Source organism: Colletes latitarsis, chromosome 10 (genome assembly GCF_051014445.1).
Source record: "Colletes latitarsis isolate SP2378_abdomen chromosome 10, iyColLati1, whole genome shotgun sequence".
In the NCBI taxonomy this organism is placed as follows: Eukaryota; Metazoa; Arthropoda; class Insecta; order Hymenoptera; family Colletidae; genus Colletes; species Colletes latitarsis.
In genome coordinates this window covers 13216029-13233542 of record NC_135143.1, presented here as the reverse complement: position 1 = coordinate 13233542, position 17514 = coordinate 13216029, and the positions used below count along the sequence as shown (strand labels likewise).

Below are 17514 nucleotides of genomic sequence, written 5' to 3'. Positions count from 1 at the left end.
TTTCCAGTTTCTTAGGGTTCCTTCATTCGCCTATTCGAGTGTTGTCATTCAATTTCCCATGCTTTATAGAATTATTATTTCATTAATGCTGTTAATTACTTACACTAACTATGATCAGGCTTTAAATGACATTAAGAATGGAATACCTCTACTAGGAAATATAAAGGTCTCTAAAATAAAGATTCAAAAAAAGACAAATTTTTTATAATATTTCGGTTGGTATCGTAAATATGGTGCCACCTTATGATAAAATAAGTCTTAAAATGTAATTCATGTATATTTATCTAACCTAGTTAATGTTTATTACCTAACATTAAAATTTATGTATAAAAGTTATATACATACACGGTCGATAGAATGTTCATTTTAGATACTTCGTATCAACTGATAGTATAAATAGTAACCACTTTAATATCGCGGTAAAACTACATCTATATCGCGTGATGTTAAGCATAGCCATTATCATGGATTGATTTCTTTTTTCTATTTTTTTAATCTTAATTGCGTGATCTAGAAATTCGGTACCGCGACTGATAACGCTACAGATAACATAACACAAATATGTATCATTGAAAAACCGTTTCGATCCTTGAAAATTATGTTTGGTATATTTATACAACATTTACGAACTACTTGAATCTCTTTATACGTAGTGTTAATCCTTTTTCTAATTTATCACTTTTCAAGTATATGTAACAATTTTTTCTTCACTGTTAATTACTGTTATACATTCAGTTTTACGTATTCGAATTCGAGTAACGAATTTAATTAATCGATTGCTTAATTTTTCTCAAGATAATCTCGCACGTTATCGAAAAAACCACACACGTAAACAGTCTTTGTGTTTATTCATTTAAGCAAACGTTTCTACCGGCGTAATATTCGTATGAAAAGGAATGACTAGGCATTTTTAGCAAAAAGAAAGCGAGTGAAAATTACCCTTTCAATTGAAACACTGTCACGTAACGTATACTTTTAGGAGAACTATTATTTCATTTGAATATCGCTTCGTACTTTTTCAGTTAAGTGTTCAATTTAGAACTGAAAGGAATGTACAGTATAATAACTAGCAATAATATATAGTATTGATTCGGAAAGTCAGGTTTTTATAGTGCAGACTGGACTATTGCGCAATTCTATTAGTTTTCCTTGAGACTGCAATCGCCTTTCTGCCCCAAAAACTTCGATCATAAGGCCGATTTCTACTACGTCGAGGTTGCAAAAAAATGGGCAGCAGGCATTCACGTTCTTTATCGTACGCACGTCAGACTGACATCGTCAGTTACGTTTGCAATCTAGTCGTGATCGGAAGGATCGATTTCACTGAACGACGGCAGTTCCAATAGAAAACGTTCTTGTTTTTTTTTTTCACGCGAAAATAACACGGTGTACTTAATCGCCAGATCGAACTTCAACCTACGACGAAATTATGAACAGTTATTTTTATTGAATCGTATCGTTGAATTGTAGATTTAATATAATTTTAGTTTTCAATGGGTAGCCCGCAATCAAAGGATACTCGGAACGCACAACGAGCCCACAAAGCGTAAGTCACGAAATTTTTAAATTGCATTGCGTTTGTACTAAAAAATATTGCGCATTTCAAAACCTCGTTTTGGTAAAATTGAAACAGAACTTCGTTTCAAACGTAATGATCTACGGTCTACCGTCATCGTTCTAAAAATGATCGAAAATACTAGCAGTTTGATGAATAATATTGCTGAATCTATAATTTTTTTATATGACGTCGCAGTACTTTAATGGCCATAGAATGTAATCTGATAGTCACGAACAAAATTGATAAGCTAATGTATAATACGTTATTCCGTGCAATCTACGCGACATAGTTCATTTTATTCGCAACTGAATTCATTTTTAGAGTAAATATCTTCGTGAAGTTTTGTTTTTTTTTTTTTATGTCTACGATCATTAAAAATAAAAAAGAAATCCAAAACGGGTTTTAGGAGTTGTGGGGCCCAATTGAGCACATTGTTATCGGATCCGTCAGGTTCACAGTCAAGGTCTACTTTAATGAAATGATTTATGAAGAATATTACTTTAAAGATACTAAATGACTGTACAAATGACCAAATTGTCAGGCTACTAAACTTGGATTATGTTTTTTACTTTCGAATCAATATTTGTAAACATTTGTTTCGAAGAAGAAAATTAGATGTCAGAGGTTAAAAAAATATCGTCAAAACGATTGATAACCCGACATATATTTAATTCCTGTTTTTTGACGCAATTAAAAGTTATTAACTGCGTTGGATGTCTGAATAATTAAGTGAAAGATAACATGATACCGTCTTGAAAATATTAATTTCTATCAATGATTTATCGAAACATAACTCACAGAACAAATTAAAATGTACATAATCGCTGGCCACGCATGATTTTAATTTGATTTGTGCCTTTTTTACGTTTATCAGGCGACTCGTTTGATTTCCGTACATTAAAACGTACAAACAATCGGGGCCAATGTTTGTAATAAACCAAGGAAGTAAAAATGGGCAAATGCTGATCTGTTTACATTTTTGTAAATAAAATAACTAAATTATTAAAAAATTTCAATTCAACTCTAAAAAATAAAAGTAAGCATAGGAGGAAGTGTCATCATTCAGTGATTCTTAACGCGTCATATGCTTTTCAACCCTTCCCGCGAACAATTATATAACTTTTGAAAAAACAAAGGTTTCTTTAACGTTAACCAAACAATATCAATAATTTTCTAGACGTTTATGAAGTAACGATTTGATTGTATTGGCGTTATATCTTCGTTGGGCGATATAATGTATTAAACGGATGACTCATATCAAGTATCATGAGATATTCTTGTGCCTGCAGATTGTTATTACTTGACAACTTTAAATTTTGCATCGTAGACTGAATATACAAATGTATATTATAATTACATACCGCTATATAAATATTTATCTAATTATGATTGTTTACATCCTGAACTGTTTATTTACTTGCAATATACTCCAAAGCTTTCTATATTTGACAAGTGAAACAATAGCCAATATGTTTTGACAATAGTAAAATTAAGGATTGTATAACACAAACGTAATGGAAAACAGAATATTTCTCATTTCACATTGCCAGTAAAGGCTTACTCGAATATACAGGGTGTTCGGCCACCCCTGGGAAAAATTTTAATAGGGGATTCTAGAGGCCAAAATAAGACGAAAATCAAGAATACCAATTTGTTGATGGAGGCTTCGTTAAAAAGTTATTAACAATTAAATTCAAAAATTTCAAATCGTTCTGGAAAAATTATTTTCAGTTGCATGGGTCAATTACAATCATTTTTGGTCATTACACATACCTTCGAAATCCTATCCACTTTCGAGCAAAAAAATCGGGTAGGTGCTGAAATTTTTCGATGAAAAAAAAAATTTTCAAATCATTCTTAGAAAATTATTTTCGGTTGCGGGGGTCAATTACAATCATTTTTGGTCATTACACATACCCTCGAATTCCTACGCACTTTCAAGAAAAAAAATTCCTTACCAAAAATCTAATTAGGTGCCTAAACGAAAAACAAAAATTTCAAATTCTTTTGGAAAAATTATTTTCGGTTACGGGGGTCAATTACAATCATTTTTGGTGAATAGACATACCCCCGAAATCCTACCCACTTTCTAGAAAAAAATTCGAGAAGGTGTGAAATTTTTCGACGGAAAAAAAAAATTTCAAATTCTTTTGGAAAAATTATTTTCTGTTACGGGGGTCAATTACAATCATTTTTGTTGAATAGACATACCCCCGAAATCTTGCGCATTTTCGAGAAAAAAAATTCAGTACGGGCTGAACTTTAAACGTTAATAACTGTTTAACGAAGTCTTCATCAACAAATTGGTATTCTTGATTTTCGTCTTATTTCGGCCTCTAGAATCCCTCATTAAAATTTTTCCCAGGGATGGCCGAACACCCTGTACAGAAATTTATCTAAATGTTATATGCAGCGTGATTTTAGTTATTTTGACTTTGTACGCTTGATGTCACGTGAACATGTGCGCTGGTTACTTACTATGCTGGCTATACTTATCGCCATGACGTGACACAGTCATCCGAGAGTAGCTTAACCCCCATCATAGTTATTGATACAACAGTTTATCGAGAGATGTCATCGAATAAGAGTGGTCGTTTACGGAAATCGCGAATATGACTTCGAAGCGTTTTCTAAAACGGCTAGAGTGTCATTTTACTAGCTTTCTCCGTCGGTCGAACCGTTTACGTTATGTTGCTAATGACCTTAAGTCTGGCACATGGCAGCACGATCCGTGTCATGACAGGTAAAGTAATAGATTTTGTGTTATCAAATTATAATTGACTCTTAATATTGTGCTACCAATATTTCCTGCAATACCGTAAACAAGAAAACGTTCACGACGATAGATAAAAACTACGTCAGTTTTATATTCAATCATTAAAACCGTAATTTTTATGAAGAACATTAAATTCGTCGATATAATAAATAAAGAATGATAATCGGTTTTGATAAAAAAAAAAAATAATTCGACCTTTGAGTTTTACGTCATCTTCAGAAAATAAACAATAATAATATCTTAGGAACAAAACAATGAAATTATAAGTTAAGAAGTCTACTTTTTATAATTCTGAGACAATTGTGAAAGATCGCGCATTCATGATCCATAGTATACAAAACCATCACGCAATAGTAGTAAACTATTGTGCTATAAAAATAAGTCGAACGAATTCATTAAGATTCTGATCCTTTATAAATATTCATGTCGTTACTTTCAGTTAAAAAGAACGTAATTATCTGAATGGTATTGTTAACATCAGTAATGAATTCTTTATTGCATTACTTTAAATTCAGTAGAATATAAAATATCGTTCATGTCTTTTTAATCGACCTATGGTAATTACTGGATATAGATTAATAAAAGCAATTGTGTAAAAAATTATTTTACTCACTACGTACGACATTATTCATGGTCAAACTATAAAATAGAATAATCCCCACTTTAATGGGCGAGCACATGCGACTGCGCTGTTATATGTTTAGTAACGTAATAAGTTCGCTATGTACCCTCCGCTTTCGTCGCTATCGTTTTCGTGCAAATTCCAACGAAAGTTAACATTTTCATCTACGTATAGGCTGTAAGTTTTTAACTACTGAGTATTAACACGTAGTCTGATAGGTTAGCTTTCCTTTATACTTGGCACAGTATAAAAAATGCAAATATTAATGTTTCAGTGACCTACTTGTTATTTTATAACATTCCCAATAACAGTAACACTGTTTAGAACTTTACAAATATTAGAACTCGTTCACTCTAAGTACTTTAAGGAATCATAATAACTTCGAAGTTCTAGTCATCAGTGCCTCAAATCGATCGAGTATTCGTCTCTCCATTAAATTGTTTTATCAAAGAATTATCTTTCATTGGCTGCAAAGATTACTCTTTAAATGTAAATGAAATTGCGTTCCCAATCTCGTAGAAAATGAAAAAAGGTAACAGAGCGATAGTGCGTCGTATATAATTGATACGTTACCGAAACTTAACCCCACGCCTAACCTCACCTTTGCTCGACATTAGTGCGTCCTACCGTACCGACGTTACGTCTCATCAGCCTTAAAAGTTTGCTGTTCGTTTCAGGATCCAAATCCGAAGCAGTAGTCAGTCAGTCTGCGACGACGAATCTTCGAGCATGTCGAGTCTCGAGAGGGATCAGCTGGGTAGCCGGGGAAATGGAGATGCTTTGTGTGCCGGCATGTTACGTGGTCTCGACCATCTAAAGAATCCACAGTTAAATAAGGTACGCCCACGTTACGTGTTTCAATGTGAAGTATAATTACCATTGTTCGTGACATCGGGAAATTTTCTGACAGTTCGTGGCTTAATATTGTCGTGCTTCGTGCTCGGTAAATCTCGCGTTTTCGAAAATCGTTACCTGTATATTAGTGCATAACAATGCTTGAACGATATACACGAGAAATATTATAGCTGCTACTTATTTATTAATCATTATTGTGTTTACTGTCACTGTTTCCATGGGCCGTTCATGAATATCGAACCTGATGCTTCTATTGAAATTGATAAAAATACCTGGCGAATAAATTATTTGCATTTTACGAATCAGATGTAAACGACGATTTGGAGAATTAATAGATTAAAACAGATGCTTTGCCTAAATATGTTTGGATGAATTTAATATAGAATAAAAAAACGTGAAGGGAAAGTAATATTTAAAATTACTTGAGATCGCGAATGTATTAAAAAAACATGTTCGCTGATATGCGCTGAAAACGTAAGAGAAATATTTTAAAACAGGATATTCATTGCGTTATGTTCAATCGGTCACGTAGTTACCGCGTTTCCGAGAAATTCACTTTCACGGAACATAAATTTACGGAATAAAAACTGGTGGCATGACACCTCGATGATGAAACACGTAGACAATTGATTCGTCTTACGTATACACTCGAGTATCGTTATGTCTCTCACACTTTTGAAAGGTTTATGCAAAATCGATCGCCTGACTATCAATTGAAACGCATTACCTGCTATTGAGTCGTCACTTTTACTGAAAGTCACGGCAAACTGAATGATTTTTTTTTTTTTTTAATTCATCTACTTATTTTTGTCAATCCTTTATTAAAATTAAATATTTGTCATCTGTAAAGATAGCTAGGAATTTTTCCGGAATTTCGGAATTAACGAATATCCTTTGGATAATTTCTAACATTCCTTTGTAGTTTCTATGAATCAAACATTCCATTATTCTTAACAAGTACGACACTGACAGATCGTAAAAATAGTCACACAATATTGCACAGCGTTTATTCATCGCTTCTAAAAAATTTTTCTACCATATACGAGCGTCGTTAATGACGGACAGTATAGACAATTTTATGCAATATCAGTGTTTAAGTGGAGTTTTTCATGACTCACTCGCCCCAACGCATACGTTTATGCTTACTCAAGGTGTTCGAACATTCCACTATTTTTCAAATGTTATATTACTACTTTATTTATGATATCAGGGACAAAAAGCATATAAATTCCATCGATGAGCGTTATTCTTTTGACAGTCCGTTATTATACTTATGAAAAAAGTAAAGTTACAGGAAGATAGACCTTGTTACATCATTCAACTGTTTTTTAAAACAATTTACTTCTATCTTTAACCTAGCAGAAGATAGAATCACATAATTGGATGACGTACCGTGTACATATGATGGAAAGTTTTCCTCTCGAGAGCTATCTGGAATAATACTCCAGTTGAACAGGGTTTCTCAAATTGAGGGTCTGCGAGCTCTCAAGGAAGAACTAAAAAAATAAATAAGAGAATGAGAAACATCGCTTTGCCACTTTTACGTTAATATGTTAAACGATTAATATCAATATTTATGTCTTGAAGTATTGAGTTATCTGCGATCTTACATTGTACCTTTTATGCACAGAATGACTCAGGAAATTGTATAAAAAAAAAATCAGCAAATTCTATTTAAAATAAAAATAGTGCACTTGCAACTGTCCCGGATCATCATTGTTTGGGCTATAGTTATAGCTACTCTCAGCTACTAGATACATACAACCTGCATAAATATTATCCTGTCGGAAGTATGCAACGGCGTAACAATGTTGTTCTCCAGCTTCACTTCCTGTTGCACAATATCTTACGTCGGCGCGACTAACCTATGCTATCGCATCCACGAACCCAAGGTTCGTGAAAGAGCCGACGAAAATAAACCAAAGCATTTCTCTCTCTCTTTCTTTCGCGTTCCCAAGGACTCAGTCAGATCACGAGCGATACGCAACGTTACGGTGCAATGCACTCGCGATTCTCTCGCAGTAGGCCGCGGCTTACTTTGCGCTCAAGAACTCCTAGGGCTACGTATTGATCGTGGCAAGCGAAGGGTTGCGTTGCTGGAAGTCGAAAACCCTGACAACCGTTTCCAAGGACGATTGTTTGACATGAGGCACAGGATCAGGAGTTGAAAGGAATGATGGACACGGACTGGTGGGACCTTGTACCGGATTTCCACAGAACGCAACGTATCCCCGAGCCTCTGCTCGCTTTGGATGGAAGGGTATTCTTGCTACATTTTCAAACCCACTCTTCTTTTTTATTTCACTCGTCGTTGCACCATGAGCACGATACCCGACCGTAGTAAAACCAACTTCGTTGCGTATCGCTGCTCGATATTTGATATCTTTTCAACGGAATGAATTTTTGAATTTTTCTTCTTACGGTTCGTTGTCCTGTAGCAAATTTAAAATGGCGGGTCGTTCGATCTGACGCTTGATAGATTCAGTGGCTGACCATGGCGCACAGGATCTGAAATTAAACCATAAGGCAAGGGGTTAAAAAGTATCGACGGAAGTGCTTTGGTATTTCGTTTTGAAGAATAATGACCGTGCAGGATTTTAGAAGTAGCAGAGGTGGGTAAGGAAGGTTTAGAACGTTTCACATAGTATTTACTAGCATAGGTTTATAATCATTGATTATTTTTCTGATTACACTTTGCCCAACTCTGTCTTCGAGGGTTTGGAAAAGTCTCGAGATTAGATCGACCTGACAGTAGCGCGTGCATGGTAATTCAATTCGACGGGAGATAAGTTTCAAGGACGGAGGCTACGCGATTACATCATAAACAGACCACGTTTGCCTTTGAACCGTCTTCTGATGTGTCTACTTGTTCTTTAACCGCGGAAGCATTGCGGTTATCTGCTTCACGTCGCGACATTAGTCGAATAACATTGATAATTAACGGTTAATCTCTCTTCTCAAATGTTAAGAGCATTTTTTGGGCCTCTCCGAAGGACAATTTCTCATTGATCTCTGTGTACTGTCACAGTAAAACTTCGATAATTGCAAGACAAAAAGATTTAAAAGTTGTTCAATTATCAAGGTAACTAATCTATTAAGGAGGCGTTTTACGTATGAAATATAGTCCCACTATCTGTGACTTGTACTTGACCTCTCACGTAATCGCGTCTCTTATCAACAAACCACTTTTGTCTCATACAGAAGACTTCCATTGATAATTTCACTTGTTGCTAACTGTCCATCCCTTCCACGTGTGAACACAATGCAACAAATGAGGTTCGCGTACAAGTATAGGGGTACAATTGTACTGAGATTTTAACCACTTTAGGGATCCAATCTTTTGCTTGAAATAAATAAAACTGATTTAATTAAAGCACATTTCTGAATCTTCTTTTGCATGTTGTAAAATATATTTATGATTTATTTCTTAGTATTCTTTATTAAATTATTATTGTGGTTGATTTCAGATCAGTTATTATCAATATCAGGACACATTGTATTTACTATGAAACTTTATTTGTCCGTAGCCGGTACGATGTGTGTAAAGAAATATTTCGTATAAAGCAACTCAATAATATTTGTTATTACGTGATAAGATAACGCATCATCCTCCATTAACCAACTCACGCAATCGACGAAAACCACTTTCCATGCTAATAGTAACAAAAAAATATAATAATAACCATGTGTTATTAATATTTGTTCCGGCAATATTCAACTGCTCGTAATGTGAGCAATTTTAATTTATAATTTTTAAATTTCTTTAAAGGTTATTACGCAAATAAATATTAATAAGAGGCAAGTATAATTAATATTTGTTCCGACAATATTCAACAGTCTATAAAATGAGGAATTTAAATTATTCTCGTGCAAAGAAATATTATTAATATCGAAGTGTTATTCATATTTATTCCAATAAGATTCATCCGTCTACAAAATGAGAAATTGAAATGTTTAATTTTTAGCAATTTTTGATAAGGCTTATTGCGTGAAGAAATATCAATAACGGTAAAATTCCATTGACTTTGTCTTCGATGAAACATGGCCGACAAATTTCGAGTTAGAAAACCGTTAAGCGTTCGAAAACAGAGAGGGCCCGAAAAACTTGTCTAGCCTTGTCCCTATTATAGTTTATAAAAGTCAATTGCTGTCGACGACGATTGGTCTAGCCCCAACGTTTGAAGCATTGTCAACGACCCCGATGGAAAAATACTACTTTCGCTGAGTGCTTTGACCCTTTCACGTAGTTAAATTCAATTATAAAGGAACACGTTGCCCAATGGAGTCGTTTGTAAAAAGAGCGGCTACTGAAAAGGAAGCTTTATTACAGAAAATTATTATTAAACTGTCATACGACCTCGTTCACATAGTATAAATAAAAAAATTTAATTCACTGAAATGTTTGGACAGTTTAGTTGCATTCAAGTTACCTAATTTTCAATCACCTCTATGAATTTGAACTATGCTAAACGCTTTAAATACTTTTATTGCTTTCTAAATAACGCTGTGCTTAAATCATATTAATGTCTTAGAGGTCAGACGAAAGTACTGACCGCATGTAAATCGTCGTTAAAGAGATTTACATGTTGCAAAATACCAGGCGCAAAGTCTTCTTGCGGAATGACGCAACTATAATACATTCACGTACTTCGAATTATAGTTAATTTTGTTTCGTACGTACCGTTTCTGCATCGTTGATTTCTCGTTAACTTTGCAGAATCAGAAACGTAAATAGTCGACTAGAACAGAAATCATAAATGGATTTGAAGTTATGTTAGATATGTATAATGGCGGTTCAAATCTAGCTGGAGGCATACTGAAGTAATACACAAAAAGCCTTACAATTTTTTATGTTTTTATAAGATGTCCATAGTACTCAAAAGATATAATCTACTTATATTTAATCTAATCAACTGTTATCACTTTCCTAATTCTTACTTTCAAAATTTCTAAGATAATCGATCATGAGTGCGATCATGATCGAGTAATTCATAGCCGCCAACGAAAACAGGAAAACTTCCATTGCAATAGGAAACGATGCAGACAATTTGAAAATATGATATTGGACAATTTAATTAATAAATGCACATTCTGTTGCAATTTGAATGCATAATGGTTAAATTCTTTTCATTCTATCGAAGTACGGTTCGTTGACCATGAATCGATACAGTTCACACAATAATCGACGCTGCTCGAATAATTGTTTCATTGCATTCTATGGCATATGAATCGTCTGTTTTGTTCGAGCAGAGGAGTTATCGTGTCTGGATTGATACGCGTTAACGACTTGTTTATTCTGCAAATGAAGAATGGCCACAGTTGGCAGAGACAATGCATTCATTGTAGATCTTCAACTGCAAATCATTTTAAACTAATTACTTTCGTATTGCGTTCTTCGATGGATAGTCTAGACTGAACTGTAGGATTTCGACTGTTTAAATAATCATGAATTGCAATAGTCCACGATTTAATTTAACAAAATTTGTACGATTAAATTTAAATGATCCATACCCATCACTCGGTGTCGCGAGCTTAACGAAACCTAATCTCAGCTGACAAGGAAAGAGTAGATGTGATGAGAGTAAGCGAGATGGCACACAGTACGTCGAAATCTGGTATTAGAAAGGGCTGCAACGAGAGAAAAAATACTTATGCAGTAAAGAAAATTTCACAATCGGTAATTTTCATTTTACCTTTATGAAAATAGTATCAGTGGATTGTTGAGGTTCTTTCGATTAAGGCTGCACTGTTTTTCAATTAAGACCAACGAAGACAAATGTACAATTCTGCAGCAAAATGTCGTTCCATCTGCATTGGACCTAAAAAAAGTACAGATTCAAATGAAGGATGTTAATGTTATTTTATTTCATTGTATGTGTATGTTTTATACTCCAAAATATATGTTCTTTATTTTAAAATATAATACTGTATTTTATTTAAAAAAAATTATCAAAAATGTACACCTTCACCAACCGTACTATCAGGATATCTAATGATGATTGAATTAAAGTTTTCAAGATTCACAGAATTTTTTTTATTTAAATAGATGTTAAATTATTTGTTGAGAAGCTCAATTTTAACGTACAACAGATATATCCTGATTGTAATGCTAAAACGTCTCTGCCTTAGCAAATCAATAACTTCATCGTAGTTTCATAAAAATTAATTCTTTTCATTTATTCGAGTCATGTTTACGTCAGTACTGCTCTATTACGTTAATAAGAAATTTTAACTTTCAAATCAAGGTTTTAACAATCGTACCTGACCAATATATAAATTATAAACGAGCAATGTTTTTTATATATTAGCGTCATAGCTACATAATCTTAGAGACTATGTATTTCAATATAAATTGAATACATAATTCAACTTATTTTCATTAAAATTCTATCTATTTCAACTAATAAACTTTGAGTTTTATTAAATGGAAATTATATACATAATCTCTCTATAACGACGTAAGCAGAACAAAAATACATACTGTCTTTGTTACGAAAGCGATAAAATGGCGACTATATAATCTGAATATCATTAGCAGATCAATAGAAGTACATCTGTTAAATTCACACAACATAATACTGCAAAATAATAAGAACCATATACATACGTATACATTTGTCAGTTAAGGAGGTGGATTTTGCATTGAACGTTTAAAAAAATCTTAATCTGATATATTATCGTGTCGAATGTAAAAAAACAAGATAAAAGAAATCGGAGATTGATCGAGTGGCATTATCTCCATATATTAAAGTATTGAACTTTGAAAAATATATGAAATGTACATTCAATTAGATATATGTATTATTTTTAATTCATTCGTTATTTTATACCTTTATACTAATTATAATTAGTAGACAGACTTTCTGGTGACTAGATCAAGCAAAATGATTTATTAAGGATATTGATAGGCATTCGAAAGGTTCTCTTCTCTTTTAATCAAGGTCCCTACATTGTTTTAGGTGCCCGAAGCATTTTCCTCATAAGTAAATTGGTCCTTGAATAAATTGCACGTCGGTCATGGAAGTTTATTCTCTGGGGGCATTCGTTAATTCGTATGAACGTCGTCATGATGTATGATCACCATCCCTCAAGCATTAAAAAATTAAAAAGAAAATAGTTATTTTGTACAAATAAGTAACTAATATGAACTTGATTATTTAGGTTACTATCACAAATATATTTGGCATATTTCACCCTACATAGAGCGCAAATAAAAAATAAATACGTGCTCTATGTAAAGTACTTTTTATAAATAAATTTAAATATGCAATAAAGAATGCCTCGCTTCGCAGAGGATCAGCAGACGCAATTTATCACATTCACTACAAGTCACAGTTGTGCAAATCATTTCTTCATATTGCATTTATGACTCTACCGACACTGAAATAAATGTATTAATTATAATGAAACGTATTTAAAGGTCTGTTCTCTTTATTTTAGGGGATGGCATTTAGCATTCAGGAAAGACAAACTTTGGGTATACATGGACTTTTACCAGCAGTTGTGAAAACGCAAGATGAGCAATTAGAACTCTGCCGCTTGAATTTAGATCGTTACCCTGATGATCTCTCAAAATATATCTACCTCATAGGCCTACTTGTATGTATTATATACAAATTATTAAATATTTTTATTCAATACATTTATACTAGAAATATCTTTTTACATTGTGTGGTTTTCACATTTAAAGCAAGGTCCTTCTTCTCACTTACGGTGGGAACGCTGCACCTAGAAAAATATAAAATAAATTAGTATTAGTAAATATAAACTATAAATATTTCATGTTACAGGATAGAAATGAAAAGCTTTTCTACCGCTTACTGGCGGGTGATGTGGGTAAAATGATGCCTCTGGTATATACACCCACAGTAGGTCTAGCTTGCCAGAAGTTTGGCTTGATATATCGTCGACCACGCGGTATGTTTATAAGTATATACGATAAAGGCCACGTATACAACGTTTTGAAAAATTGGCCCGAACACGATGTGCGAGCTATCGTAGTCACGGATGGCGAAAGAATACTTGGACTGGGTGATTTGGGCGCCTATGGAATGGGAATACCCGTTGGAAAATTATCTTTATATACTGCTTTGGCCAGCATTAAGCCTAACCAATGCTTGCCTATTACTTTGGACGTTGGCACAAATACTCAGGTATGATAAATATATTCTGAACTATTGGTAATACTTCCTTGTATGAGCAGTTTAAAATATTCTTAACATGCCTCGAAAATAAAATATGAACATTCAACAATAATTTAAAAAACGATTAAACATTATTTTTTGTTCCAGACTTTGTTAGACGATCCTCTGTACATTGGTCACAGACATAAACGTATCACCGGCGCAGAGTACGATGAATTTTTGGACGAATTTATGACTGCTGTTGTCAAACGATACGGACAGAATACTTTAATTCAGTTCGAAGACTTCGGGAATGCTAATGCGTTCAGATTGTTGAATAAATATCGGGATCATTACTGTACCTTTAACGATGACATCCAAGGAACTGCTGCTGTTGCCGTGGCTGGATTATTGGCATCACTTCGCGTCACAAATACGAAACTCTCTGAAAATAGAATTGTTTTCCAGGGCGCTGGGGAGGTAAGTAATTCTTTGAATTAAAGGTGTCAAAACTGTTTAAAAAATACAATCCGAGTATTATTAAGACAAGCTATATTTTCTAGGCTTCGTTAGGTATTGCATGGTTATGCGTTATGGCGATGCAAAAAGAAGGTGTCAGTTTAGAAGAAGCAAAGAGTAAGATCTGGATGGTTGACTCAAGAGGGTTGATAGTGAAAAATCGTCCGTCGGGTGGACTGACAGAGCATAAAATGAAGTTCGCTCGTAATGACCAACCAATAGATTCTTTATTAGAAGTGGTGAAGACGGCTAAACCTACTGTCCTCATTGGTGCTGCTGCTGTCGGCGGTGCATTCACGACTGAAATATTGGAAGAAATGGGAAACAATAACGATAGGCCAGTAATCTTTGCTCTTAGCAATCCAACTAGCAAAGCAGAGTGCACAGCTGAGGAAGCATATATTGCTACAAAGGTACAAATAATATTTTCTATATTATCAAAGACCAAGTTCTTGCAAATAGTTGTATTATTTCAGGAAATTAATTTTAAGGTTTAGAATAGGATTGGGACTATAATATTTGGATATCATTATTATCATATTTAATTATAATATGATCGACGCATTATTGCGTCGTCAGACTTTTAATGAAGCTAGATTAAAGAATATGACTTACACTCGGAAATCTAAAAATTCCCTTGCTCAATTTATTGTTCGCAGGGAAAATGTATATTTGCCAGTGGATCGCCCTTCCCACCAGTAACGTACAACGGTAAAACTTACTATCCTGGCCAAGGAAATAACAGTTACATTTTCCCAGGAGTTGCATTAGGTGTTATATGCGTTGGTATGCGTACGATTCCTGAAGAAACATTCCTCGTTTCTGCTAAAACATTAGCAGAAATGGTCTCGCAAGAAGACTTGGACCATGGAAACTTGTATCCGCCGTTGCAGGATATTCAAAAGTGTTCGTTGACGATAGCCTGTGAGGTTATGAATTACGCGTATAAAAATAGTAAGAAAATATGATCTTTATTACCCGATTGACACACGTTGATTATTATTTTACGAATTAAAATTTCTTTTTGCGTAGACCTTGCATCGGTTCACCCAGAGCCTAAAGACTACAAGGAGTTCATCAAGGCGCAACTGTACGATACAAGTTACAAACCATCAATACCTCCAGTATATTGCTGGCCTGAAGTATAAATTTTACTATTACCATTACATACGAAAAACTTCGATAAAATTTAAGTATGTTGGGTACTCACATGTGTCAAACATGTATTTAATGATGTTTTTTTGCCTTTATGCTGCCTGTTGAGCAGGCATAAGATGTTCTGTGCAGATGTGTATGAGCATGTATGTGTGTGTGTGTTTATGTATAGAAAGCATCTTCTCTTCAGAGGAAAAATGTATTTCAGATTGTATGAATCACCGTTCACTTTAAATTATTGGGATGAAGTTTAATTTACTGCTTGTAATAATAAATGTGCAACGATTATTTGAAAGAAATGTGTTTTATTGCTACTCGAAACAGCATTTTCTCAGTGCTCAGGCATATTTTCTTCTTTGTACGAGCAGCACGATCGTTTAAATTTCCTTCGTATCGTATTTATGAGAGTTAAAAAGCAAACAAGACGTACATGAGTGGTAGGAGCTTCGTAATTTGAAGATTTCATTCCCTATTAAACAAAATAAAAGCAGATGCACGATCCGCACGTATTTATGTACGTAAGCATACGACTTTTAGAAAGATACGCGATACACGCAGCATACAGTTAATTCCAATACAATTAATTGGAAACAAAATAAAGTCGCCTCGTACTTCTACTGATTTTGTAAGGGCTGGTGAAACAGAAAACACACATGATTGTCTGCAACAACACGAGACAATACAACAAAATTTAGATATACGCCGAACCAAAAACTAATTCACTTCAGCTCCATCCAAATGTCGACAAAGTACATTTGCGTTTCCTAAAATAATCACGTATCCTCTTATGGTTTCTGAGAACATTAACAAGTGTATATTTACGACGATGACTTGGCGTTCCTAGTTTTTCTCACACACTCCCTCTCTTTCTCACTCTCACTTTCTCCTTTTAATTATCTTAATTATCTCAACACGTACTCATATATTTACTGTCTTATCACTAATCTGATTCTTACTACTAGACATGTCGTGGTCATCAATCTATAACAAACAAGAGTATAAACTGCGACCATTCTTTCCTCCAAACTTTGTTGCATAGTAACATCCGTAATAAAATTAAAGAATAAAATGTACAGAAGAGCATTTAGAAAATGTATACATTAATTGGGACTCTGTTACGCTACACTGAGCAGACACACTGGCCATTTCGCGCCAGTAACAAGGGATCTCGTCAATAATTTAGCTATCTACCAAATTTTGACGTGCGTAAACGGAGATAAGAATATGCCGATGATATACCTTGACACGAAGATCTTAACGATCTCGTCGTATAACATACTCGATTGAGTCCGAGTTCCACAGCACCAATTGCACTACTGCTTTTATTTCACGTTGTGGTAAACAATACGATTATTTGATATTTTAGTTGACATTATTAACATCGAATTTCATCATATTATCTATCCCACAAAATTTTGAGCATCTTCTTTTATTAGCTCAATACTATTTCATAAGCCTCGACTGACGTCATCGAATCTTGTTTTCGTAGACAAAACATAGTCTTGCGAGACTCAAGTATGCAAGGATAGTGACGTAGAGCAGTAGTGTCGTCGTCGACAGTGGAGTGTCTGTCCAGCACGGAAGTCGGTCCCTTTCCTAGCTTCATCGAGAGAGAGAGTGTGATCGCTCATGAGATTGTTGAGAGTCACCAGCTGCTCGAAGGTCTGGTAATCTTTGATTTACTGGTAACGCGTCAAAGAAAGGATGTGCAAGTGCGTCCTTTAGTACTATCCTCTGGGCTGGTTCGTATTCTAACATTTTTTGAATGAGATCAAACAACTGTCGGTGTTCTTCGTCATCCGTGAGCATACAACGCTGTTGAACACGAAAGAACGAACGCGTTACTTATTACACACTCTTTGCTATGTTGTAATTAGTAATGCGTAAAGCTTAAGAAAACTTCGAA

General features: G+C 34.3%; 2 protein-coding genes and 1 long non-coding RNA gene across 10 annotated transcripts in view; 1 reads left to right on the top strand and 2 right to left on the bottom strand.

Annotated features, from left to right (window-relative positions):
* Positions 1-1286: 1286 nt before the first annotated feature.
* Positions 1287-15907, top strand: Men (NADP-dependent malic enzyme). 3 transcript variants are annotated; one of them, XM_076775763.1, is made up of 8 exons: positions 1287-1546; positions 5634-5793; positions 13252-13410; positions 13602-13964; positions 14103-14414; positions 14498-14866; positions 15113-15407; positions 15486-15907. In XM_076775763.1, the coding sequence occupies exons 1-8, from the start codon at positions 1494-1496 to the stop codon at positions 15599-15601; spliced, it is 1827 nt and encodes a 608-aa protein (XP_076631878.1). In that variant the 5' UTR covers positions 1287-1493; the 3' UTR covers positions 15602-15907. The 3 variants fall into 3 exon arrangements, with proteins under 3 accessions (XP_076631878.1, XP_076631876.1, XP_076631877.1); XM_076775761.1 differs by lacking the exon at positions 1287-1546 and adding an exon at positions 4141-4301; XM_076775762.1 differs by lacking the exon at positions 1287-1546 and adding an exon at positions 5042-5133.
* LOC143347001 (uncharacterized) lies at positions 4249-5637 on the bottom strand. Its single transcript, XR_013080537.1, has 3 exons — positions 5239-5637; positions 4948-5131; positions 4249-4366 (listed from the first exon to the last, which is right to left on the bottom strand). It is a non-coding gene; the product is annotated as an uncharacterized LOC143347001 (long non-coding RNA).
* Doa (CDC like kinase darkener of apricot) overlaps positions 15894-17514 on the bottom strand; it is a 43890-nt gene continuing 42269 nt past the window's right edge. For all 6 annotated transcript variants that reach the window (XM_076775758.1, XM_076775759.1, XM_076775753.1 and 3 more), the window contains one exon: positions 15894-17423. In XM_076775758.1, coding sequence (XP_076631873.1) covers positions 17211-17423 — 213 coding nt within the window. In that variant the 3' untranslated portion in view covers positions 15894-17210. The remainder of the gene's footprint in view (positions 17424-17514) is intronic.